Source organism: Myotis yumanensis, unplaced genomic scaffold (assembly GCF_028538775.1).
Source record: "Myotis yumanensis isolate MYYU_CA2020_CCGP unplaced genomic scaffold, mMyoYum1.0.hap1 SCAF_6, whole genome shotgun sequence".
NCBI lineage: Eukaryota > Metazoa > Chordata > Mammalia > Chiroptera > Vespertilionidae > Myotis > Myotis yumanensis.
In genome coordinates this window covers 37,554,089-37,581,270 of record NW_027223757.1, presented here as the reverse complement: position 1 = coordinate 37,581,270, position 27,182 = coordinate 37,554,089, and the positions used below count along the sequence as shown (strand labels likewise).

At 42.9% G+C, this 27,182-nt stretch overlaps 1 protein-coding gene across 2 annotated transcripts in view; it reads left to right on the top strand.

Moving 5' to 3' along the window:
- Positions 1–27,182, top strand: part of ARMC2 (armadillo repeat containing 2) — a 142,318-nt gene that overhangs the window by 54,259 nt on the left and 60,877 nt on the right. For both annotated transcript variants that reach the window (XM_070417962.1, XM_070417961.1), the window contains exons 11-13: positions 7,554–7,699; positions 11,901–12,000; positions 23,821–24,139. In XM_070417962.1, the coding sequence (XP_070274063.1) occupies positions 7,554–7,699; positions 11,901–12,000; positions 23,821–24,139 (565 nt within the window). The remainder of the gene's footprint in view (positions 1–7,553; positions 7,700–11,900; positions 12,001–23,820; positions 24,140–27,182) is intronic.

The window sequence follows — 27,182 nt, the reverse complement described above, 5'->3', positions numbered from 1 at the left end:
CCTCTAACATTTTAGTAACCACTCTTCTAAGCATTTTTATGCATTTATATGCTTACATATGTATAATTTTATATAATTCTTGCTTATTATCATGGACCAGGTTCTTCTTCTTTTTTTAACATATTTTATTGATTTTTTACAGAGAGGAAGGGAGAGGGATAGAGAGTTAGAAACATCGATGAGAGAGAAACATCCATCAGCAGCCTCCTGCACACTCCCTACTGGGGATGTGCCCGCAACCAAGGTACATGCCCTTGACCAGAATTGAACCTGGGACCCTTGAGTCCGCAGGCTGACGCTCTATCCACTGAGCCAAACCGGTTAGGGCTGGACCAGGTTCTTTTTAATAGTTGTTTTTGCTTGTTTTCCATCATTATTTTCTCTCCCTGTTTCTCCTTCTGTCCACCCAGTTAGCCAACTCTGTTCACACTGAGGTGCTCAGCAGCTGTTAATACACTCGTAGGTTTTCAAAAAGAATATAGAAATGCATTACTTCTCTTTTCTCATTTGACAATAGTAAACCCCTTGAGTCAACTCTATAGACTTATTTTATTCTTTTTAATGGCAGCATAATATTCTTTCAATACCTCAAATAATCAACCATTCTCCCATTGAGATGTTCACTCTGTTTTTAGTTTTTATGCAATAGCTTCTGAATTCTTATCTAGTTTAAAAAAAAAACTCTTTCGACCATTGATGTATGTATGTGTGTGTATATATATATATATATCTCCAAGTAAATTACGAGAATACATACATAAGCTGGAAAGTGTGGTAACTCTCATTCTCGGGCTTAACCTGCCTATGGGTAGCCTGCCTCTTCAGGTCATGGAATCAGGACCAAGGCAGTAACTTCTACCTGATGGAAACTTGCTCTGGTTTCTGGAGGACATAAACAGCTTACCTATAAAATGGAAGCAAATATGCCCATGATTATGTTTCTCAAATTGGCACAGCTAATTTTATTAGAGGTTGGATGATTAGACAGAGAACATACTTTGAAGCATCTCTTTGGAAGACTTTGCTTGGATAGGAAGCAGCAGAGGAGGCCGTGTCTTTTCTAATTGCTTTCATGGAGGTCTGTAATTTATTACAATACAGAGAAATGCTCAGTTCTGATATTTGATGAGTTTTGACAAAAGCATCCAGCCATGTAATCCACATCCGCATCGGCATCAAGATGTGGATTCCTCAGGAATTCCCTCCCACCTCTTGCCAGGTAATTCCTACTCTCTTACCCACCCCCACCAAAGGGAACCATTTTTCTGATCCCTTTCGTCGTAGATAAGCTCTGCTGTTCTGGAATTTAATATAAACGGAATGCACAGTGTTTACTCTTTGGGTCTGCCTTTTTTTAAATTTTTATTTTGAATAAGTATAGATTTGATTCACAAGATGTTGAAAACATAGTGGAGAGGTCCATCGCCTAGCTTCTCCCAATGGTGACATCTTACGTTACTAAAGCAAGAAAATTGATAGAGTGCAACACAGTTAACTAGAGTACTCTGTGTGGTGTATTTTGCTTATTCGCATATTGTTTTTGAGATTGGATGAAACTTTTTGTTTAATCCTCACTCAATATTATTTCCATTGATTTTTAGAGACAGTGGAGGGGAGGGAGGGAAGGAGAGAGAGAGAGAGAGAGAGAGAGAGAGAGAGAGAGAGAGAGAGAGATGAGAGAAACACATCAATTGGTTGCCTCTCCATACGGCGCCTGACCAAGCCTGGGAAGCCACCCTGCAACCCAGGTACTTGCCCTTGACTGGGATTGAACCTGAGACCCTTCAGTGTGCAGTCTGATGCCCTAACCTCTGAGAAACACTGGCCAGGGCAAGATGGCGTGTGTGTTTTTGTCATAATCTTTGGTGTTGGTTATTAGGCTTGCTAATTTCTTAATGATGTATTTGTTAGTGGGAGGGGGGCAGCTATTTTCTACTTATGAAGTTTCCTATATCCTGTGAAGGATACCCAGTAGTGTATAACAGCTCTTCCCTTTCTTGGGAAGGAGCTACATATAGGCAACTCATTTTACCTCGGCCTCTCCAGACACAACACGTCTGAAGATTTGAGGAGACTCAGAGGACCTAAACATTTAATGTCTGTGGTTTTGAACTTGGAAATAAGAGAAAAACTAAGGCAAATGGGAAAGGGGAGAAAGTGATCACCATGGTTGAAGGATTGTAGCTTAAGCTGAGGCAGGCATGCTTTCTAACCCTGAACCCCCAAATTAGACTTGCCCACTGAGTCACAGTCTGCTGCCGCCCCTGGAGGAGCAGGGGACACCTGTGCTCACCAACAGGAAGTGAGAGGTGGAGAGGGGCCAGGAGTATTACACCAAAGGAAGTCTCCTCACAAGAAAGGCAGATCAAAAGCGAGAAATAAGTATTCCTGCTCCTGCTATTTCTGGGGAGAGCCAGTTGCTTTCAACTGCTGTCATAGTGACTTCATCCTCATCCCTTCGTTGTATTTGTGTGGCAGTAAAGAAACGTTACACCCTAACCGGTTTGGCTCAGTGGATAGAGAGTCAGCCTGCGAATTGAAGGGTCCCAGGTTCGATTCCAGCCAAGGGCATGTACCTTGGTTGCAGGCATATCCCCAGTAGGGGGTGTGCAGGAGGCAGCTGATCGATGTTTCTCTCTCATCGATGTTCCTAACTCTCTATCCCTCTCCCTTCCTCTCTGTAAAAAATCAATAAAATATATTTAAAAAAAAAAAAGAAACGTCCCTAACTTTAACATGGAATTGTGAAAACCGGTGTTATCCCTTGGTAGTTCTTAATGCATTGCCTTTTCAGACTCACTTCCCTTACTTTTCTGCATTGGCATTGTACATCGTTTATATCTATGTAGGCATCTAACTCTTACTTCTTTTATTTTTTTAAGAAAGTATTTGAGATGGCTTAAAAGATTATATACAATAAAATAGTGGTCATTCAAAATTCCAGCTATAGTGATACATATAATAGCCATGACTAGAAGAAGCAGCCACCTACTCATTTTACCAAGGTAACTGATGTAGGGGCAATAAATGGACATATAATAAACCTAGGCAAACGTTAGAGTCTCAAAGTAGGACACTGAGGGTTTGAGGAGGACAGAACCTGTTCCTGCTCCATGTAGAACACCCATGGAAGGAATGTGCCAAACAGGCTCCATAGCCAGGCACCAGGCATTATCAAGGATTCTGAGTTAGTATTACTTTCATATGCATATGCCTTAACTCCAATGAAAGGCTTGGGAATTTTTGGTGCTTGTGGTTTCATGTATATAGCAGCATCTTGTCATTGGTTTCTTTTGTCTCAGCCAGGACTGTGCTAATCATATATGAGACAATATGAAACTTGTTGGGTTACCACAGAGGCTCTGACTTTGGCATATATGTGGTCTCAGTTAGGCACAAATCCAAAAACTGAATGTGCTTTTATGAATAGAGGGAGACGGTTTTGCTGAGGTTGGACAATGGTGTGGCTTTGGTCTTAAATCACTTGACACTGTTCGTGGTCTCTGGCTGTCCTGTTTACTCTGTCACATCATCAGCGGGAAGTGAACCATTTTGCCGTTGGCAGCTGAGATAAAGCTCGAGGGATTTTTGGTTATGGATATTCCAGATGATTGAGAAAATAAAATGCTTTCAGAGACAGCCAGATGGAGCGAGGGGGACAATGGACAGGGAGTCGGAGGCTGAGATGCCCACCTACCTAGTCACTGGTGCACATTCTGGGCTTCAGTTTCCTCATCTGAAAAGTGAGGCTCCTACTACCTTTCTGTTGGCCTCCTGGGGTTGGTTTAGGGAGCGAATGAGATCAAGCGCATGAGCTAGCTTTATAAACCATAAAGTAGCGGCTCAAATCCTTTTCATAAAAGCATTCAAAGTGTAAGAAGGAATAAAACCGAATCTTGATGCTAATTTTGGTAGAGGAAGAAAAATACCTTTCAAACTATTAATGGTACAGTTTTCAATTGCATCATGTTCCAACAATTTCTTTGAAAGCTGGTTTTTTAAAATTGGGAAAATATTTCTTCAGCCAACAATGGCATGATTGATGGCAAAGTTTCCTTGCTAGCCACAAAGCCTTTTGAACTTCTGTTGCACCAAAACAGGAGTTCTGTGGTAGCCTGTGATCTGGCTCCTCTGATCTGGGGCAGCTCTGATGGCTGAATGCCTCCTGGAGCAGAATCCGGTGAGTTTCCTAGGGCCTGGGGACGCTGACGGGTAAATGGTACAAAGAGAAGAGAGGGGGTCATCTACTGGGAAATGAGCAGTATACGGAAGCTCAGGGGGGCCACCAAGCCCTCCCTACTTGTGTCCATCCAGTGCGTAGAGAATGCTGGGAACTGGGCCATATCTGCTGGGCCTGTGTTGTCTTTCATATAAGTCCACTGATCCATTGGCGGGGGGACCTTCATTTTTAAGATTTCTTGTGTTTACGAAGGTTTTTTAAATAATTAATCATTGCAAACATAATTTGAAATTGAGAATAAAGTACCTATAATCCATTTGAAAATAATAGATGCCAAATCTTTTGCCTTCTAGTTTTGTTGTGTTAAAATGCTTGTTTGAGCCTCTATAAATCATCTAATAGTGTCTCAATATAATTTTTCTTTTTAAAATGGGGCTCCCCATGTTGACTGCATAGTGAGAACTTGAGGCTCAACTAATTCAATGTGAGATAGGACAGCTTTGCCAAGCTCACCAGGCATTTTACCTGGACATTCTGATTTTTTTTGGGGGGGGGGGGGCAATGCTAGGACCACTTATGTCCAGGAATCTGGAGAAATACAGAGAAGTAACTGCCTCAGAAAAAAAGCAAGCACCATGAAGTTGTAGAGAGTAGCTCAGTCATTTTCCAGCAGTAGATTAGTCACCAGAATTACACTGGAATGTTTTTTCCTGGATATATACCAAAAATGTCAGTCCCCTTTTGTCCCAGACATCATCTAATAACTTCTACTAAAGAAGAACACTTAACATTTTATTAATCCTCTTTGTGGATTGTCAATTCCACATTCTTCTCTTTTTTCTTTCCCCCACTGGTTACCTTCTGACTCAGTATAGCTGTCCCAAGGGGCTGCTCATTAAGACATGGGAAAAATAAGAATCAAAACTCATGTGTTTCAGTTTGCTACATCTTGATGAGTAGCTAAGAGGTTGGGAATTGTTCCAGTTAGGAAGCTAACCAAGCATCTAACTCTTCCTTCTATTTTTTTTTTTACATAAAGTATTTGAGATGGTTTAAAAGATTATATACAATAAAATAGGCATGTGCATAACCAAGTAGAGTCCAGGATATTATGAATTAGAGTAAAAAGTTAAGAAAGAAACAGATACATTTTTCTAAGCATAAGGCTTGGACTCTGGTGAACTCCTGCAGGCCCAGTGGGTGGGCTTTCCTGGAGGCTGGAAGCAAAGACTGCTACAGAGCACACGGCTCATTAATGATTTCCGCAAATTTATCTCTGTTAAAAGTTGGACCGAGGTTGAGAGTTAAGTGGGTTGACTTGGAATTCGCCTCTACTGTTACCACAGTCTTTAGCTAGCCTCTCCTCCCACCGATCTTTTTACATTTTTCCCAGAAAAAGCCACTTGACTGGGCTCAGCATTCACCCCAAACCCACACCCGCAGTGAGACTGGTGGCTCACAGCCAGCCTCTCAAAATGCGAGGCCTTCAGGGCTGCATCTGCCTGGTGACCTCCTCCTAACCCTCCTCCCCCAGGGTGCAGACTCTGGTTTGCCACCAGGCCTCTGCTAATCCAGGCACTCTCTTGCCAGAGGCTCCTTAAAGGAGAAATGCCTCTCTTTCTGTCTCCCTGGTCCCTTCATCTCCCTCCCTCCCCCACTTTCTGTCTTTATCCCCCTCTGCTCCTTCTCCTTTTGTGTTTCAGCCAGCCAGCTTTTCGTGGGCATATTTGTTGTCCTCTGAGTAGAAAGAGGAACAAGAAATGGTTTGTGCCCTAGAGGAGCTCATCATGGGAGAAGGTGCATGAAACAAGTAGCTATGATTCTGTGATAGGTGAGTTGTGGGTGTGAACAGGATGGTTTGTTAACCTGGAAGAGGATGTGATCAACCACTGATACATCTTCATGGGGAAGTGAGCTTCAGGTTGGTCCAGAAAATGAGCTGGAGGTGAGCAGGCTGGAGAAAGGGCGTGGAGTGTGATGGAGGAAGACATTCTGGGCAGAGGCTTGGAACTGTGACATGACAAGGGCATTGTGTATGGTGCAGAGTCTAAATGGTGGGGAGGAGGAGGAGGAGGAGGAGGAGGAGGAGGAGGAGGAGAAGGAGGAGGAGGAGGAGGAGATGGACCTGGAGAGGTGAACTGTAGAGAGTGAAGTGCCTTTAGAATGTGGACTTTGACCAATAGGCCACCAGAAGTCAGAGGAGGTCTTTGAACAGGGAAGGTTGGCTCTTGAGATGCTCCCTCTGGGAGACACTGTGGGGAGATGAGCCTGACAAGGCAGAGATGGGAAGGAGCCTGGTCAGTGAGCTGTAGAGTTTGGGAAAGAGATGAAGTGGCTTAAACTGAACCAGCGACCTGGTGATGGAGAGAAGAGGTAGACCAGATGACTATTTGGGTGTGACAAGAGAAAGAGGAGTGCCTTCGTCATATAACTAGGAGGAGATTTGGGACTTGAATCTCCATCATTTGACTCTGAGACCAGTGATCTCTCTTCTGCATTTTGGATGTGAAGTCCCACAACAAAGGTAGGGATGAAACCCAGGATTCTTGAGCTGTTGTTAGGTAATTGGCACCTGAACGCCATTCCCACATCTCATCTCATTGAATCCTCACAACTTCATGGCAATTATTACCACCTCCACTTTACCAATGAGAAAAAAATGTGGTCTGGGGGGTTAACTAACCAACCCAAGCTAATGAGTGGTGGGGCTGGAACTTGGCCAGGCCATCCAACTCCTGATCTGACTCTCTTAACTAGTAACCTGACGGTACTATAGTATAAGGACAAATCACAGTGCATATTAAACTTATTAGATAACAACTATGTTAGTTTTATGGATTTACTAAGTTGTTCTCTTCTCTACTTTTAGACAAAGGCTAAAGTAGATAGCTCTCCTGAACATTTTTTACAAAAATAAGACAAATTTTCAAAAAATCAATACTTGCCTCTTAGAAGAGAATGAATGAAACTAATGGTCTTAAATATTCTTTGGCCACAGCATTCCTTGGTGCTACTTACATGACTATGGGACAAGACGTTTCTTATTGGTGGAACTGATATGGCACGTTGCAGAGTCACTAAAGATCTTATTTCTGTTGACAAACTCAGATGATGATTTCTGTTACCCTGGGGCTTTGGTATATTAATTGATTATTAACATGAATATTTCATTCTTTACCTTTGAACCAGTGCTGGCTTTCTTTGTATTCATTTCTTGGTTTTCTTGTTATTCTATTTGTGCGTAGGCCCACGTTCTCTAGTGGGAGATGCATAACAAATATAATGAAACTTATGGGATGAATTGTGCTGTGCTTATTAGTGTTGCTATATTTTCCAGTTTTTAAAAAAAGGCACAAACATGCTTTTATCCTAGATGACTGCTACTTTGAGAAACTTGGTTGATTCACCCCTAGCAAGAAGTAAGTTGCTGAGCATCGGCGCCCTGGCCCAGCTCTGCAGGGTGATGGGACAGTACATGAGTGACAAGGATGTCTGCACCAATATTGCCAGAATATTCAGGTAGGTAGACTGAGCAATAAGGTAGCCTTACAAAAATGCCAATGCTTGGATTTCAGGTTATCCTTAATATTTGTGTGTGTGGCTTGCAAGGAATCCTATTTTTGCTTCTTACTTCACCTAGCAGCAAAGCTAAATCTAATGGCCCAAGTTTAAAATAAATGATTTACTAGTAAATCCATGACTCCATTTCCTATGTATTTCTGATATGATTCTAAACTCATTGATTGCAAGTCACTTTAGTTCTTTGGTGAGTTGTTAGTTGTCCTAGTGTTCTTACAAAACAGACAAAACAAACAAAGATTTCTGTTAGTTTATTGGAGATGAAGAACTGTTTCCAAAAACATGGCAAACTTTCTGATATACTTGGAAACAATACTTTTGTTATCTTTTAAGGGTTTTAACTCCATAAGGAGATCATTGCTGAGTAAGTCTGATCTGACAACTTGTAATAGAAGTTTTATTTCTGTTGTTTGGCTGAACTTTGGTTCACACATAAACTGGTCGTGTCCACACTGTACTGCAGAACTGATGATCACCTGAATCCAGGTTGCCTCAAAGCATAATGTCAAATTTCAGAACCATCTTTTAAGTATGCATTTATTCTTCCTCCTCACTGCTCTTTGCCGTTGTTTTTACATAATGATCCTTCTCAAGAGACCTGGCCCTTTCTTGAACTCTAGTACTGTAGTTGTTTTAAAAAATAGAAAACTTCCTGAAGACTGAGTTGGTGATTGACCCCAGTTTGTGAATGTGACATCACACTTGATCTTGTAGCACTGCACTTTCCTGAGCTTTGTTCTGGGTACTTACAGCTCCCATTTAGAAGCACTGTACTGGCAAATGATCAAGTTATTTTTGTGTATGGTGGCATCTGGGGATCCAATTTAATTTTTCTTCCAGATGAATAGTCAACTGTCCCAGCACCTTTAATCAACTACACCATCTTTTTTCCCACTGATTTTAAATGTCTAGTCAATCAAACACAAGGTTCCACACACTTGTAGGTCTGTTTCTGCGCATTCATTTGGTCTATTCTCAGACCAGCAGACAATGTTATACTATTACAGATTTAATTTGCCTGGCTATAAGATGAACCCATCACTTCTTTTCTCCTTTAAAGTCCAAATTCTTCTCTTCTCTTCTTTATGAATTGGAGAATCAGCTAAGGTCCATGATAGGACCTTTGGGGTTATTCGTGGACCTATGTAGAGTAATTGGGGTGGGAGGGGGAGGATTGACATCTTTATGATACTGAGTCTTTCATCCATAAACATTTATGATGTCTTCTTTTCCTTTATATCTTTCAATAACATTTCATAATTTTCTCTAAAAGTATTTTGCACATCTTTTGTTAGATTTATTTCTTCATAGCTTTTGCTGTGATTATGAATGTAATCTTTTAAAAAATTGTTTTCTAATAGGTTGTTGCTGGTATATGTGAATAGTATTGATATTTGATTATTAGGTATCCATGGATCTTGATGAATTTTGGATGTAAGAGTTTATAGATTCTCTTGGAGGATAATGTTTTCCCATTTATTACAACTCTTCTTCCATGTCCCCACTTCTTTCTTCTCAGATTGCTCAGGATGCCCCATACAAAGTTGTGAGAGTGTTTGACCTAGTGCCTTTATCCTGACTTTAAAGGAAATATTTTTGTGGTTTTACCAGTTAAAAATAGTATTTGTTATAGGTTTTTATAGATACCCTTTAGAAGGCTAAGGAAAATTTTTGTCTATGAAGGGCTGTTAAATTTTCTTAAATGCTTGTCCTGAATCTATGTTGTGTGGTTTTTCTTTTTTAAAATTTTAATGTAGTAGATTACATTAATAGATTTTTTCATGTTAAATCATTACATTTTGCTAGGTTTAGTTCACTAACATGTAGTTTGGGATTTTTCATCTATGGTCATGAGTTAAATTGACCTGTACTTTTCATTGTCATATTGGCCTTATCTGGTTTTCATGTCAGGTTTACATGAACCTCATAAAACAAGTTGGAAAGTATTTTGGGGTTTTTGCTTTTCTAGAAGAATTTGTGAAAATTAAACTTATCTTTTTCTTGAAAAGCTTATAGAACTTGCTTGAGACGCTATTTTATCCTTGTGTGTATGTGTGAATATTGTTGACTACTGAGTCACTTTCTCTATTGGTCAAGTACCTAACCACATTTCCTATTTCTCTTTGTGTCAACTTCAAAAAAAAAAAATTTTTTTTTCCCTATGAATTTGTCTATTTTATCTAAGTTTTGGGTCAAAGAAACATGAAAATAAAAAAGCACTTAGATACATTACAAATACTACAAAATACTACCACTCAACATTTTTGGGATATTGTCCCAAATATCCTCTTATCCATCTCTAATTATGTCGTTTTTTATTTATTTTACTTGTTTAACAAATACTTGATAGTGCCTACTACATGCCAGGCAATAGTCTAAGTACTTGCCAACTACTAATTGATTTACTCCTTAGAACAACTTTAAAAGATAGGAACTGTAGTTATTATCCTCATTTTACATGTGGAAATCGAGGCGTAGAGAGTTTGGTAGTTCTCCCAGGGCCACACAGCTAGCAAATCACGGAGTTGCAGTTCAAACCAGCTAGTCTAGCTCTAGAGGTCATACATTTCACCACTGTTTACACTGCCTCTTTATTGTTAATATTGATTTTCATTCCTAATATTGATTATTTATGATGTTTCTCTTTTTTTATCAGTCTTTCCAATTTTTTACCAGTTTTTTTGCAGAACCGATAGATTTATTGATCCACCCTACTGCATATTTATTTTCTTTCTTATTGCTTCTGTTCTCATCCTTATTATTCCATTTTATCTACTTTCCTTGGGTACATTTTTCTTTTAACTATTTTAGTTAGAACCTCAATTTCTTGTCTTTTCAACCTTTTAAGGCTTTATTTTTCTTCTAACTACTGCTTTAGTTACATCTCAACAATGTTAATTGGTAGTATTTTGTAGTATTTATAGTGTATCTAAGTGCTTTTTTTATTTTCATGTTTCTTTGACCCAAAAGTTATGTGTTTTTAAATTTCCCAAAGTGTGTTTTTAATGGATTTTAAATATTGATTTCTAATTTTATTTCACTGACCAGAGAATATGATCTGTGAGATACCAATTCTCAAAAAATGTACTGAGACTTGCTAATGGCCTGGTACATGGTCAAGTTTTTAAAATAGTAATGATGTTTTACCTATTAATCTATCAATTAATGAGAAATTTATGACTATCTCCCAATTTGATGTAAGTTTGTCAATATTGCCTTGTCGGTTTTGTTTGTTTGCATGCTTGCTTGCTTTAGAAAATTTGAAGCTATTCTTAAGGCTTTTTGCCTTCTGGTCCATTTTGCCTGATATTAGTATACCCCTAACAGCCTAGTGTGCACCCCTAGCGCAGTGGTCGGCAAACTCATTAGTCAACAGAGCCAAATATCAACAGTACAACGATTGAAATTTCTTTTGAGAGCCAAATTTTTTAAACTTAAACTATATAGGTAGGTACATTGTTATTAACCTACCTATATAGTTAAGTACTGTTGATATTTGGCACCTCCTCTGCGCTGCATATCTGGCGGCCCGCCTGCGCTGTGTCTTCCGTTGCCCTACCAACCGACACCCCCCACTTCTTCTAACGCCACTTCTTCAAAATAGACTCTCCCAGGCCGAAAACCGACTTCTGCGCATGGGCCACGAAGTTTCAATCGCACTGTACGTGCACACCCGCACGTGGTATTTTGTGGAAGAGCCACACTCAAGGGGCCAAAGAGCCGCATGTGGCTCACGAGCCACGGTTTGCCAACCAACCACTGCCCTAGCACATTTGCTGCTGGTGGGGTCCCAGGGGATTCACTGGTTGGTATCCAACCAGATTTTGTCTAAATTTCTTGGCTTGCATTTTCTGGACCATGATTTTGTGGGTTGTGAAAATTTATACTGTATGCATGTGTTACAGGCTTCAGGTCTCTGTTTATCCAAGAACTTTTTTTGTTTCCCCACTCCATGCCCCCAGAGCCTACAGCAGATAGCAAACCTCCCGAGGCTTCTCTGGATTGGTGTGTGGACTATTTCAAACTCTCTTCATGCACTGGGCAATGCTTTGAAGATCTGCATTTAAAGTTACACAATGTGTACTTGAATTTTATAGAAAAACAAAGTTTATTTTTATTTTCCCATTTGGCATTTCTGCAGCAAACTTACTCCTTACCGTGACTGCTGTATTGCCTTGGCCAACTATTCCAGATGCTACGCCTTGTTTTTGAATCTCATAAACAAATATCAGAAGAAGCAGGTCAGTTCTTCGTGCATTTAATTCTTCAGTGTATCTCTGTATCACTGTATTCATGTAAGCCCATGTTGAATGACTTGATGTTTTAAATGTAAAGGTTTCTATTAGAAACTTCCATTTGATGTGTAACGGGCTGCCCCCCAAGGAGGCAAAGAGTTGGGGAGGGAGTAGTTTGAGGCAGAAAAAGTCTCAATAAAATGTCCATGTGGTAGGAGGATTCCTGATTCAGGGAGGGGGTGGGTGGACTACCACAGCTTTGTTCTTCCCCTACATGAGAATCACCATGGAGTGAGGTGGGGGTGCACTGGTTATTTCCAGACCCCACCCCAAGCCTACTAAGTCAGATGGGTGGGGAGGGGCCTGGCCATCTGCAAGTCAACAAAAACTGTAGGGACTTCTGATGTAAATTGAAGTTTGGGATATCCCTACACTTGGTATACTCTAAAAAGTCTTCTGGCACTGAAATTCTCTATTTCTTTGACCTTATATTTAGAAAATAAAATTTCTACATAAGTATTTAAAGGAAATAATTTGGTTTTAATGAATTGGGCAAAACCATGTATAGTTTTAAAAAAGGAAGAACTCGCCCAGCTGGCATGGCTCAGTGGTTGAGCATTGACCTATGAACCAGAAGGTCATGGTTTGATTCCTGGTCAGGGCACATGCCAGGGTTGTGGGCTCAATCCCGGGTAGGGGGTGTTCAGGAGGCAACCTGTCAAAGATTCTCTCTCATCATTGATGTTTCTATCCTTCCCTCTCTCTCCCTTCCTCTCTCTGAAATAAAAAGATAAGGAAGAACTCACAAAGACTTCTCCTTAATAAAACTATAATACTTAGTACAAATATAAATTTATATTATAAGTTTTTGAATAGTCATTAAATGCAGTCCAATTTTATTCACCTTTATAAATGATCAAAGTAACATCAACTCTTTATTGGAGACATTTTATATACATGGTTAATTTTCAAAATCATATAGTAAATTTCATCAGTTAACAATTAAGTTATATTTATGCTAAGAATATTTGTTTGTTATTATTATATTAACCATATCAAAGCCACTTCACAACATAATTCCTATTTGCCACAAGTAGCATTAAGCTTATTTTTACTCAGCCAAGTACAGAACTGGGTAAAAATAATGAAAATGATAAAATTTCTCAGATTTTACTCTATTAACGATTTGTTAAAAGGTTGCAGGTCTCTTTGTGGTTATATGAATGACAGAAAAAATTCTATGCTCTTACTATATCATTACTACATTTTAAAGATGATAAAAGCTTGCTTAAAGGGTTAAGTTTGTATTTAATTGTTAAAAACTGATTTTCAAATATGCATTTAAGTTTCTGATTTTGAGTATTTGGCTTACAAAGGCTTTCCCTATGTACTTTATATTTTCTCTAAATTACATGCTTTGAAAGATTTCAAGGTATAAGAATTTGCCTTGTCAAAGAATGAGTTTGACTAATTTACCTTAAAGTATTCACAATCTCCTGTTAATGTAAATGTCCATTAAGCATTTATAATTTTAGATTTTGGTACAATATATTATCAGAACTAAAATCTTTGGACGAGTGAATTAATCCCATGAAAAGCTTAGGCACACCTACTGGTTTCTTTTTTAGGGAAAAAACTAAAATGGTAGAAATGCTAAATACTATAGCACTAAAAGTATTATTTTAGATTATAAAAAAGATTTAGTTGTGGATTTTACATTGTAATTTTCTGTTGTGGATTTACTTCATGGTCTTTCATTGTAAATTTATTTTATCATCATTCTTTTTTTGCTCTGGTGTTTTGATCAGACATAACTTAGATGACGGTTACTGGAGAAAACCACTTTGCCTTGCACTAGAATTTTCAAATGTGGATGAAAGAAAACACTTGTTTTTAACAGTTTGATTTCAAGTTGTCATAACTTATAAAGAAAGAACACCCATCTGTTGAGTAGTGACAAACAGCCTTATGGCATTACTAATAGATACTATTTGTCTCTCTGATTGTAGCTTAGATGAAAGCCATGTTTAATAAACAGACAAAAATTCTGGTCTCTTGCCAATATGAGACACTTGATGTGTCAGTATGGGAAGGGTATGCTTTTTCTGGTTCCAGAGACTAAATGGCTTAAATTCTAAACTGGCATAAAATTTACCACACTTCTCACTGAACTACTTTTCACCTTAGTCCAATAGTTATCTGCAAAGCAATATTAGTGTTTAAACGCCATATTTTTCTCTATTGATTTACATTATAATTTTGTGTTTCTGTTAAAATTATTTTGATCCAAAGAACAAAGAGCACCTTACAAACTATGTTTGGTAACATGCTGTTTATTCAGAACCATCAAGAAAATTCATAACGTATCCCCTTAATCACCAAACTTATTTCAATCATTGTGGTGAAAATCATATTTAAATGTATTACAAAAGACATTAAAAACAACTTAGCCTCATCTTGATGCTCCAGAGGATCTTTGTCTACACTGGGAGCACGAGTCTACCCATGAGGTTCTTTAAACGTTTGTGTCTTCTTCCTGTAGATTTCTCTCTCTTCCCTTTCTCTTGGTTGTTACCTCTGCCTTTGGTAATGGTTGCCTGCCTTTGGCAATTACGCATTTGCTTGCAATGACCAGGTGGACATCATAACCACATTTGTTAAAAGTAACACCTAAGAAGTCTGAAACAATATTGAATACAAATAGACCCTTAGTGAGAAGGGCCTAAGAGACTCTGATGAAATTTCCCTGGTTACTTCTCATCCTCAAAAGCATGTTTATATTTCAAGATGCACCTCTCACGTCCCCTTCTCTGGGAAGCCTTTCAAGACCAGCCACTTCTTCTCTCATCAGTGCCTGTCTTAAAGACTTTCATGCAGCTGGTACACCCAGCTAGGATACCCGGAGCTAGGATCCAAGCAGTATGTCCGTGATGTTAATAACCACTTCACTGCGATTAAGAAAAATTATGCAAAATTTAGAAACAGGGTGTGGCCTGGGAGGCTGCATGTCCGGACAAAGTCATGCTGGGGCGCTGTTTCATCGGCAGGGCTTATTCTTGAGGAGAATGTGTCTCTGTTTAAACTTGCCATTTAGAGCCCAGACACCAGAAAGTTACACATTAACTTGTAGATTTCTCTCTGGTAGGCAAGATAACCTCCAAAGCTATGGTTTTATTACCCTGTAGGCCAGCGACTTCCAACCTTTTTCATCTCATGGCACACGTACACTAATTACTGAAATTCTGCAGCACACCAAAAACATATGTTTTGCTGATCTGATAATAAAAATAAGTATAGTTTTGATTCATTCACACTGGCTATTGTGTTGGCTGTTGTCATTCTTTTATTTGGCAATCTGAGGAAAAAGAGGTCAGTGCCCCTGACTGAAATAAATAGTCAGGTATATTGCATGTTTTAAACATTCTTGGGACACACCGGTTGAAAATCGCTACTGTAGGCTATTAGCCAGGTGTGTATCTAACCTAGTAACCTATCCCACATCATTTTTAGTGCTTATAAACACCCAGTTCTTTGATTTTTCTTAGAACCAACTTTATCATGGTACTGGATCCTTCATAGATGAGATAATTTTTTAAATGTGTTGATTTATATTTGTACAAAGATCATGTTGTTAGCATTCCTAAAATTATACTTTGACTTTTTACACTGTCTTTTACTTGTACTAAAGAATGAAATATTACCATTTTGAGCCAGCTTTGTTTTGTTTGTTGGTTTTCTTTGTGCGAGAAATAGATGCGTAATTTATATTTTCTTCAAAACCAAATTATTTTAGAAGAGCTGGGAAATTATTCAGGCTACAAGGAAGTTGGTAGGTGCCCCAACTACTTCCTAATATCATTAACCAAAGCTCCCATAGGTCTTTATAAATACATATTTCTTTTGTGATTCTGCAAGTGGTTATCACTTGTGTAGCTGCCTCACTCACTATTGGGAGTTCCGAAAGGACAGAGGCCCTGTCTTGATACACCTGAGATGATGCTTGACATTGTAGGCTCATGATATGTGTTTAAAGAATGAATTTTGAGTATGTAAAATGTGTTGAAGTCTGTAAAGTATCATAAAATATTTTTTTATAGTTCTCTAGTACGTCTTCCATAAATATTTACTTCTCCTTAGTTTGGAGGAGGAAAACATAATCCCCCCACCCCCAACTTTTCCCATTGGTGGGCTGCCTTACACAACAACAAAACAGAAGTGATGGATTTTAAATTACTTCAGATGAGCACGGCACCTTCACATTCCCCTGACCCAGGTGGCCAGTGGAATACGATTTGATCTTCCCCCTTTCCTAGAAAGAAAATTAATTTCCAGAAATTCTACACCATGATCTGAATCTATTCATCGTGGTGGCTGAAAACTTCGCTACACCTGAGGTTTACTTGAACAGTTGAGGCTTGGGACTGGCCTTTGAAACATACATCAGCTCTCCGGCAGCCTTTTAAATAGAATGATCGCTTCCTATAACTATTTTTGTTTCAGCTCCAGGAAACGTTTCTGCAGCACTAACTGTGGGTTGCAGACATAAACCTCAGAAGCTTTGTAGTCTCCTAATAGACACAGCTACCACCAAGTGCCGAAACAGTCTCTATACCTTATCGTTGTTCTGAGGGCTCAGCATTGCCTCTGTCTTAAAAGCCTGAAGACTACATTTGGAATCGGGGGAGATTTCCTTTTCCTGAGACTCACTGTTCAGTTAAATCGTGTTAATGGCCAACTATGTTTTCAAAGAACAGAAACAGAAACCTTAAAAGAAAAGAAACCCCTCTCTAGTAATAAACGAAGTATCTCACACAGGCCTCTTTCAGTGACCTTATCATCTGGGTGAGGAGCTCCGCAGCAGGGTGACCAGCTGCTTCCACAGGGGAAATCTTGCTCGGGACCAAGTGAGCACAGGGCCGCTGGCCACGGGAGAAGTAGACTGTCCACTCCCCCCACCTGCTGTTGTTTCCCATGAAAAGAAAAGAACGTATGCGAGAAAATGCCAAAAGTAACCTTTTCCCTGTTTCTTGACATTATGCATATTCATCTCATGTCAAGGTCAAGTCTGACCTCAGCGTAGCAGAATGGGTCTTTTCAAAATCTGTCTCTATGAGATTTCCACTTTTCTTTTCTACACATCTGTGTTGTGAGAATGATTAGCATGGAACATAGATGATTCTTATAAATTGATATTATAAAAACAATAGCTATTAAGGTGGTGCAATTTCTAATTCTGTCTTGATTTAAATCAGTGGCTTATCATCAGAGTCACCTGGGAGCTTTAAAAATATAGGTTCTCAGGCTCCACCCTGGGAGGTTCTGACCCAGGGCTGGCATGGGCCCAGGAACCTGTTTCTAGGAGGCTCCTCCAGGGATTCAAATGAACAGCAGATTGGGGAACCTGTGGTATAAATTAAGGTGGTTCCTTAACACATTTTTTTCTCCAATATTAACAGCAGAAGGCTTTCTACAAAACCTGGAGAGATTCTAAAGTGATTAATCCCATCAGCCACACAGGGCCAGTCTTTCTCTCCAGGCGTGCGGCTGGAAGTGACTCTCACGGAGCAGGAGCCACATTAGCTGTGCCAGGTGTTGGTGTGCGTTTCCCCAGTCAGTGGTGACAACCACAGGCCTTTTGCCTTTCGTCCCGGCAGCCGAGGGGTGCTCTTAGAGAAAACGGGATGGTGCCGTACACTGTCCTGTAAATTTTGTCCGCCAGACTGGTGTCAAAACAAGTGGTCCTGGGGCCAAACACACTGATAACACTGATAACCCGTTGATAGCCATCCCAGTGACGAGGCTCAGGTGCTGGTCCGAGTGGGCCACTCAGGAGAGCTGAGCACAGGGCCCCTCCTGTGGGACTCTCACCGCCACCTGCCGGAGGGAGAACTCATTAACCTCCCGTTGGTTGGATCAGCCATGAGTTGCTGATTTGTTAGTGACACAACCACCAACTTTTATTTTAAAACTAGAGGCCCGGTGCACAAAACTTGTGCATAGGTGGGGTCCCTAGGCCTGGCTGGCAATCAGGGCCAATTGGGGCCTTCTGGCTGCTGGCCAGGGCCTTCCTTCATTTTGCACCGCCCCCTGGTGGTCAGCACACGTCATAGCGAGTGAGCGAACTCCCAGTCTCCCGGTCGAACTCCTGAGGGGACACTTTGCATATTAGGCTTTTATATATAGATAGATAGTCACAAAATATTCCTGCAGGTAATCCTGCTTTGAGAAACTTCTGTATATACCCATATCTAACCTTCGGAAGTTTGCAACAAATAAATCTGAGGGACACTAGTTCATTTAAAATAAAACATGGTCAGGCTTACACTGCCCCTCTTTGCACAGGGGCCGGGGCCTGTCTGTACAGGATGGTCACGGTGGAGCCAGGGGTTCTGTTCAGCAGGAGCCTCGGAGACACGGGATCCACTCCTCCCAGCTCTAACAGAGGGCTTCCTCAGGGACACCACTTGGGCTCATGTCTGTGAGCTTACTTGGTCCAAGATCCACGGCACAGCTAATAACCCCAGTTGCCATACATGTTCAAAGTGAGACCGAAGCACAACATTCCAGTTGACTTAATGCCATTCGAAAGCTGAACTTCAGCATTAGGTAAAATATCTATGAAAAACACTGTCCAGAATTCAATTAAATGGCAAATTCCATTTAAGAAACATGCACGTTTTGTATGCTCTGTGGTGGGAAATGCATGTGGTACAAACCGAATGTGAAACAGATGGGCCTAGAAACGAAGGAACGGGCGGTGGAGAGCAGCCTCGCACAGCAGACCCTGCCTCGGGAGCTGCCTCTGACGTCGGCGTGGCTGCATTTAGCATCTCCGCAAAACACGTTTGGGTTTGTGTCTTGAAAGGACATAAAGGGACTTTTCTCATTTCTTCTGTAAATATCTGCCGGGCAGGGTATCTGATAAAATGCCTCCAATATGACTTTTAAGACTGGCAATATTTTTGCAAAAGGTCAATGTCCCAAAAAAAGAACCCTTATCTCTATCCCCGTCACTTACGTCTATTGAACAACTGCCTGGCTGACCCTCTCCACCTGTAGAAATGTCCAGTGGGTGGGGAGGCGGGTTAACACACAGCTCCCAGAGGTGGGGCCGTCATCGGAGCCTGCGCAGCCCTGTACGGGAGCCGCCAGACACGTCCTTGCTTGTGCTGATTTGAAAGTCATGCCTCTCATTCCGTTCGGACTTCCCCTTAAGCGCCGTCTCCAGCCATGTGAGCCCCGTCTGACCTGGATGCTTGGGCATCGTGGTGTTGAAAATGAGACCAGGAATGACGGGACAGTGGGGGCTGCGGCACAGGGACATCTGCCACTCTTCTCACTGTTCTTCTCTAACGCAAGCACGGCTGTGGGGCTGCCCAGGGATAGCATGACCTCTCTCTCCCCTCGTCCTCTCTGGGGCCGGTGAGGATGGGTGAGGCAGCCCCTCCACCTCTCACTCTGGCGCCTTTCTGTGGCCACTTGGCTGCGGTTCCCCCTCGGCCTCCCGCCTGGCAGGAGCGTGCCCGGTGGCTCTCTTCCCAGGCCCTCTGCCGGCGCATTCCCAGTGGGTGCCGAAAGCATTTGGCTGAGCTTGCTCCTTTTTTTCAGCCCTGGCCTTGGTCTGCTCCCCTGACCGGGCGAGCAGGCAGCACAACAAGCCCTCAGCTTGTTCATGCTTTCCAGCTCCTGCGGCTTTGCCCTTGTGGAACTGGCTCTTCCCCGACTCAGGACGGAACCCGAATGCCTGCCTTAAAAAACAGGATGCAGTGAGATTGTAGCATTGCCCTGATGCTCAGAAGCATACAGTGCGGTGATTTTCAACCTTTTCCATCTCATGGCACACACAAACTAATTCCTAAAATTCTATGGCACACCAAAAAATATATATTTTGCTGATCTGACCAAAAAAAAGGTACAATTTTGATTCATTCACACCAAACAGCTTTTGCCATTTTTTTTATTTGAGAATCTAAAGGTAAAGAGGTCAGTGCCGCTGACTAGTCGGGTATTGCATGTTTTAAAAACCAGTGGCACACCAGTTGGAAATCACTGACATAGTGGCTGCTCCGTAAATGAGTGCTGATGGGATGGACAGATGGATGGAGGCATCAAGTATAATCTCTTCTGGTTTTTAAATGACTTTCGACTAGGTTCTGGGTTTTGAGTCTCCAGCATCCCAGATCCTTCCATTGTACATGGTTCAGCGCTTATGCAAACTGTTGGCCCACTTTCTGTACCCTACGGTTCGTTAGCATTTTTACAGCAGTGCAGTCTGGCTTCTAAACTGGTAAAACTTACCGGGTCTCTGGCCACCGATAAGCTCAGTTCACATCGAGGTTTTGAATGAGGGTGGGAGGCTGGGTAAACGCTATAAATTGCAAATCCGGATTCAGCTCTCAGCTCCAGATTGCACAAGAACTTTCCAACCAAGTTTTAAACAGAGCATGTTGATTAACGTAATTTTCTGGTTAAGCACATTGACAACCCCTGCAATTTAAACCTGTTTTTAAAAATCTTTCTAAAATGTTTTTCTTTACTTAGAAGTACTCCTAAGTGAAGTCTGCTGAACATCGTTTATTCTTTCTGTGACAGCCCGAGGTGGTTCCTAGGTCAACATGATGCACATCAGTTATTTGGAGGTGGATAGGAAGGGTGTGGGAGTCAGAGAGAAAGGCGTTCCCCGTGGCTGGCTGCGGGCGGGGAGCCGTGTGAGGTAACGAAGAAGTGGTCCCATGGGGCCAGACAGTGCATTAGGTTCTGGCTTTGACACTTGATAGGCAGTAGATGTTTTGAGCAAGGACATGGCGTAGAACTGTTCAAGAAGTGGTGTTAACGTTGATCTCACAGGGAGGAGCTCGTCAAGGGTCTCCGACAAGAGTCTCCCAACAGATTACCCAGAGTGAGCATGGGAAGGAGGGAGTGGGGGGAGATTTTGAGATGATAGAGCAGAGGGAACTTGGTGACTGGTTGGGGAGGGGAGTGAGACAGGGAGGAATCAAAAATGTCCATTGGGCTGAGTCTGGCAGAGTAGGAAGATGAGGGTCATTGGAATGAGGAGATGGGCAGATGGTAGTTTGGGCATCTATTCAAGTCCTGCCTCTTCTCTTCACCTGTGTTGGACTTTGGGGTCAGTGAGCCTCTGGCTCAGTTGCCAGGTCTCTGAGTAGAGGGGCATCTCCTTCTTCGACCTGAGGCCAATCTCTCTCACGTGGTACGTAACATTCAACACCCACTGCTGCTGCTGCTGGAAACGGACATGGACCATTCTGCTCAGCAGCGTCCTGCTCCTTGCTTTGTTCCTGTGAAAGCAGCTCTATCTACAGCCCTGTGGGGCTCATGCAGATTGCGTAACGTGCTTACTCATTAGGGAACAACATGTGAAACCAAAGAGAATATCCCACAGGCTGAGGTCAGGCTTCTTACAGTAGGTGTACCTGTCTGAGCGCTGGTTGGCCACAGCTGTTGCTAGGCCGAGGCCATTTTAAGCAAAATTAGAAAGTCATTATGAACTGGTTATACTAGACTGCCTTCTTTTTTTTTTTTTTTTTTAAATGTATCTCTCCTATTTCATCTTCGTTTTGCTGTTTCATAGCTGTGGTAGGAATAAGCAGCTTTGGGTTAAATTTAGTAGAAATGCCATAAAAGTGCACTGTCGATTTATATGTAGTTTTCAGACATTGTCTAAGAAGGAAGGAGAGAATCTGTATCTCAGAAGAGAATTGCATATTGAAAGAGTTTCCTGCTGTGGAATTGCGGTCTCTGCAAATCAGTGATTTTTGGTCTTTGTCCAGTTTTTCAGATCTTGGGAGGATTTTCAGTGAAGTGATGTTTTGTAGACTTGAGATGAACTGTGGCGGTGGAACAGTCCATTACCGCTCTCTCATGCCATCTTGGCGCAGTTCTGTGCCCGGGGCGGTGCAGAGGCCTCCGTGGTGAGCTCAGGGCCCGCAGCGCCCTCCTGCTCAGCCTCCGCTCGCAGGATTCCAGATGAGTCAAGACAAGTGCTGGCTTGGGAAAAAGGAAACGCCACTCCTGCCAGCCTCCTGGAGACTGCTTCTATTTTGGCCTGTCCCGTGCTCCCTCCATTCGTGGAGAATGTTCTGAGAAGGGGGAGGAGGGGAGAAAGCCTCGGCCAACCCCGAGAAAGACGACAGACACAGTGAGCGCAGCAGTTGCTGGAAGCGTGTTGAGGCAGACTGCGCAATCTGCCGGCCCCTTCCGTGGATCCCGCATGCCATCCTGCAGTTGGCATCGCCGCTGCCAGGAACCGCCCCCTCCTTCTCCTCTCTGAAGGCAGGGAGAGATGGCTCCTCGCAGTGTGAACCCTTCCTGCCTCACCACCTAGTTTCTTCTCCCCAGGTCCCTAGGCCACCCTGGGACCACAGAGATGTTAGAATGAAAGAATCTTAGAAGTGGGAGGGGCCCGAGGGAACTTTTAAAAGAAAAGCAGCATTGAGTCTTCCTGGATTAGCCACCTGTGAGGGTTGGTAGAGCTCCTTTGTATTTTGAAGAAAGATGACCGCTAAGGGAGCCTGATTTTACCTACAGCCCCGTCCTCCTCTGCCTGTGGCCTTTTCCTCTAAGGCTGCTGGTAACTACTAATCTGATAAACAAAGTTTATTGGAATCCCTCCCGGTGACATAGTTGCATTTTAAAAGGAGATCATTCCCTAGCTGTTCTGAAAGAAGGCAAGTCCAAGGAGGAGATTACTAAACGACAAACACGTGGGAAGTAGGGCATGGACGCAGAAAGGACTCCAGGGCTGGGCAATGCGGGGTTCACAGCCTGACTCCGCCCTCGCTGGCTGCCGGACCCGGCACTTCTCCAGGCTGGCTCCTTGTCTGTAAAATAGCACAGCGCCCGCACAAGACCACTAGCACCCAAGCCGGTTGCATCCGGTCATAAGTTCTCCTTTCAAATCTCTCCCTCCCAGGACCCCCTTCACCACCGTGTGCAAGGTCGACCACACTCATAGGTCTGTTGTTGAATTACGAACGTAATTGTTGCTGTATCTGGTTTAGTTGTAAAATGTACTCATCTTGGGGTTTTTAGAAACATTTATTAATTTTTTGTGAAATATATCATATATACAGAAAAGTTCATGAAACACATATGTACCAGTTAGCAAACAGTTGTAAAGTTGTCACCCACGTAACCACTACCCAGGTCAAGAAAGACAAGTCCAGTCCTGCTTTAAAGTGGTATGCAGAGATAAGGCCGTGGTATCCCCAGGGGTCATTTCTGGCTATGGCATCTGGGGAGGTGCTACTGGTATCTGGCAGTAGAGGCCAGGAATGCTAACACAAGGGAGCTAGCGCCCAGCAAAGAATTATCCAGCCCCAAACGTCAGTAATGCCGCCAACACCCCGCTGTAACACAATCTGACCAAACGTTATTGCCTGATGTTTAGAAATGCAGCGCTTCCACAGGTGATCCTCCAGGAAAAGATCCAGATCCTCCAGAACAAGCTTAGATTTACGTGATGCATTGTTCTTAGTAATGATATCCCAGTCCACCAGTTGGCAGGGGGCTTGGGGGGAGCGGAACGGGGAGGAGAGGGAGGAAAGGCCAGCCAGCATTCCCCATGAAGGATCTGAAGTTAATAGACCTTCTAATTATATAGCATCGACCAGTTTGTCTTCTGCTTTAATCACCTCTGTCAATTTGCACCAATCTTGGGAATCAACTCCTGTACAAGTTAGTCCAAGCCAGATGTGTTCCCTTTTACTATTAGTTAAATCGTGAGTAAATGAAATACTGAACTCTTTCCAACAATTTGTCCCAGCCGCTGTGCACTTGAAACCCATTGTCTGTCATTTATTGCAGGACTTGGTCGTTCGTATTGTTTTCATTCTTGGCAACCTGACAGCGAAAAACAACCAGGCTCGTGAGCAGTTTTTCAAAGAGAAAGAGAGCATCCCGACCCTGCTGTCACTGTTCCGCGCCTTCTACGAGCTGGACCTGCATCCCGAGAGGCCAGCAGGGGATGGAGATGAGCAGCCCACGCCACAGAAGCCGCAGGCCCAGGTGGAGGACGTGCTCATCAAGCTGACCCGCGTGCTCGCCAACCTGGCCATCCACCCGGGCATCGGGCCGGCCCTGGCCGCCGACCCGCAGGTGGTGGGCCTGCTCCTCGCCACTCTGGGTAAGGCCCTCGGCCCGTGGAGCTGTGTGTACACAGGCGGCTGCTCCCTGCAGCCGGCACAGCTCTGGGGGCTGGGTGTGCTCAGGGTTTTATTCGTATAGTCAGCTCGCTTTTTTTTTTTTTCTCAGCCCCGTGAAAGAAAATTCCTCTTCTGTTCAGAAATGCCTCAAAGATAATCCAGATTTTTTTAAAAAATGAAAAAAATAGTAATATGAATTACTGCTAAAATCCACGTTAAGAGGGTGAATTTTATGGTATGTGAATTACATTGCAGTATTTAAAAAGTATTCCAATCAAGTTACCAAAAACTGGCCAAAATAACCACAAAGGGTTTAAAATCCCAAATTTTTCCATGGTTAGCCCACATGATTAAAGTTTACTTTTATTTTTATTTTTCAGGTTGTCACATTATTTGTAATTACAGCCCCAGGTTATCCAGGTCCTATCTTTCCCCTGTATTAGTCAGCTCAGGCTGCCATAACAAAACACTACAGACTGGCTCGGCTGGCTTAAAAACCAGAAATGCATTTCTCCAGTGCTGGCCTCTCTGGTTGCTGTGAGCTCTCTTCCCGGCTTGCAGATGACTGTTCACACGGCCTTTCCTCAAGGTGTGCATGTGGAGAGCAAGAGAATGTCTCTCTCTTCCTCTCCTCATAACGCCACCAGTCCCACCGGATAAGGATGCTACCCTTAGGACCTCAATTTAACCTTAATTGCCTCTTAAAAACCCCTGTTTCCAAATACAATCCATTGGAGGTTAGGGCTTTAATATATGAATCTGGGGAAGTGAACACAATTCAGTCAATAGTATTCTGCCCCTGGTACCCCCAAATTCACATCCTTTTCATATGAAAAATACATTCATTCCTTCTCAGCAGCCCCAAAAGCCTTAACTCATTCCAGCATCAACTCTAAAGTCCAAGGTCCATAATCTCATTTAAATATCATCTAAATCAGATATTGTGTGACTTGAGGTATGACTTAGCCTGAGGAAAAAAAATCCTCTCCAGCTGTAAATCTGTAAAACCAGGCCGGTTGCGTGCTTCCAAAACACAATGGTGGGGCAGGCACAGGTTAGACATTCTCGTTCCAAAAGGGAGAAATAGAAACAAAGTTTTGGTTGTCAGGTCCCAAGCAAGTCCAAACGTATCAAGTAACTCCATCTGAACACACACACTGGTCCTTCAGCCAGTGGCGCTCCCACCCACAAGGCCAGCATGGGAGTCGGGACATAGTAGACGCTCCATGAATACTTGGAGAAAGACAGAATAAGTGAGAATATGTTTGACTGATATGATTCAGCATATGAATGACTGAATCTTCCTTTGAATAGAGTAAGCTATAAGAGGCCATTCTCTTTCATGAAAAGAAGGCCAAAAGGCGAGAGAATGAAATCAGAAAACATAACAGCTAGCACGTCCCCTGCTCAGCTCACCGCCTCCCTCTTATTCCCTGAGGAAGTTTGGTTTCATACAAGAGGTAAAAGGCACTTCTTAGCCAGGCACGGTCCCAAGGTGTGTGCAGGTGTGGAGGTAGCTCCCTGCCAGGCTGGGGCAGGGGTGGAGGGGATACTCAGGGTCGGAGGTGAGAGGCAGAGGTTGGCTCACGTTGCTGTAGTTGGCTCAGTGTAACCAGTGTGACTTCCTCTGACTGCCAGACTTTATGTCCAGCTTATCCCTCACCAAATGTGGGTACTTCAAAGGCAACTCAAGATATCAAAGCTCAACTCATGACCTTCTCCCCAACTGGACCCTCTTCCGGATTATGTTCATCCACTTATGTAATTCAGAAACCCAGGGATCACACTGAGGGATTCTTCTCCCTCACCCCCCAATCTAGCCTTCACCACATACTCTCCATTTTCCACCCGAAATAGTTTCCAGTCTGTCCACTGTGCTCCATCCCCACCACCACCCAAGCCTAAGCTACATGATTCGGCATCTGACTACCACAGAAGGCTTCTCATTGGCGTCCTTGCCTCTGCCCTTCTCTGCACTGTGGCCAGATAAGTCTGGAGGCTGAGTGGAAGGCAGGGGCAGAATTACTGAGGGTCTGTGTGCTAAGCTAAAAGGTTCATTCACTCACTCATTCATTCATTTAGTCATTGATTCATTCACCTATTCTTGCATTCATTAACTAGTTATTGAGCACTCCCTATATGGCAAACGCTGCTTAAGATGCTGGGAATGTGGCAATGAATAAAACAGATGAATTACTAGTCCTCGTGGAACTTAAGTTTTAGGGCTAGAAGACATACGTTAAACATACAAGTCAAGTGGTCACGTGTTCTATGGAAAACATTGAAGTTGGGTCAGGAGCAGAGAGAATGATGGGTGCCATTTTATATAGGGTGATTAAGGAAACTGTCTAATAAGGTGACATCTGAATAACAACCCAAAGCATGTGAGGAGTGAGCTAAGTGGGTAACCGGGAAAAGAATATATTCCAGACAGAGGGAAAAGCCATGCCAACATTCTCAGGAAGGCTCATCTGCCATGTTCAGAAAGAGCACACAGACCAGAGCTGTCGGCCTGGGGGCGCTGGGTGCTGGAGCAGCAGATGAGGCCAGAGAGGTCAGGACTGGGGCAGCCCAGAGAGGGTCTGGGGGCCAAGTGAGAGCAATGACGTTATCTGACTGACTTTTAAAGGATAACCCTTCTGAGGATAGACTCAGGGAGGCAAAGGTGGATGAAGAGAAGCCAATTAGGGGTGAGAGACGGGCTAGATTGTAGCAGAGCAGGTGAGAAGTGGCCAGCGTCTGTGTGTTTCGGGTCACGGTGAACCAGGGGGCTTAGAGATGGCTGCGCTCACTGGGGCGTCGGCACCCTTGCTTTACTGCAGACACAGGGCCTGGACTTTCCCAGACCCCTCGGTTGGAGGGATGGAACTTAGTGTTCTAAACCCTGGGCAGGAGGAGGCCCCTGCATGTGGCGCATTTCCCTGCAGGAAGGGCCATGGAAATAAGGCACCAAACAGCACAGACCTTGCACAGACCTTGCCCTGCACAGACCTTGCCCTGCACAGACCTTGCCCAGCACAAGGG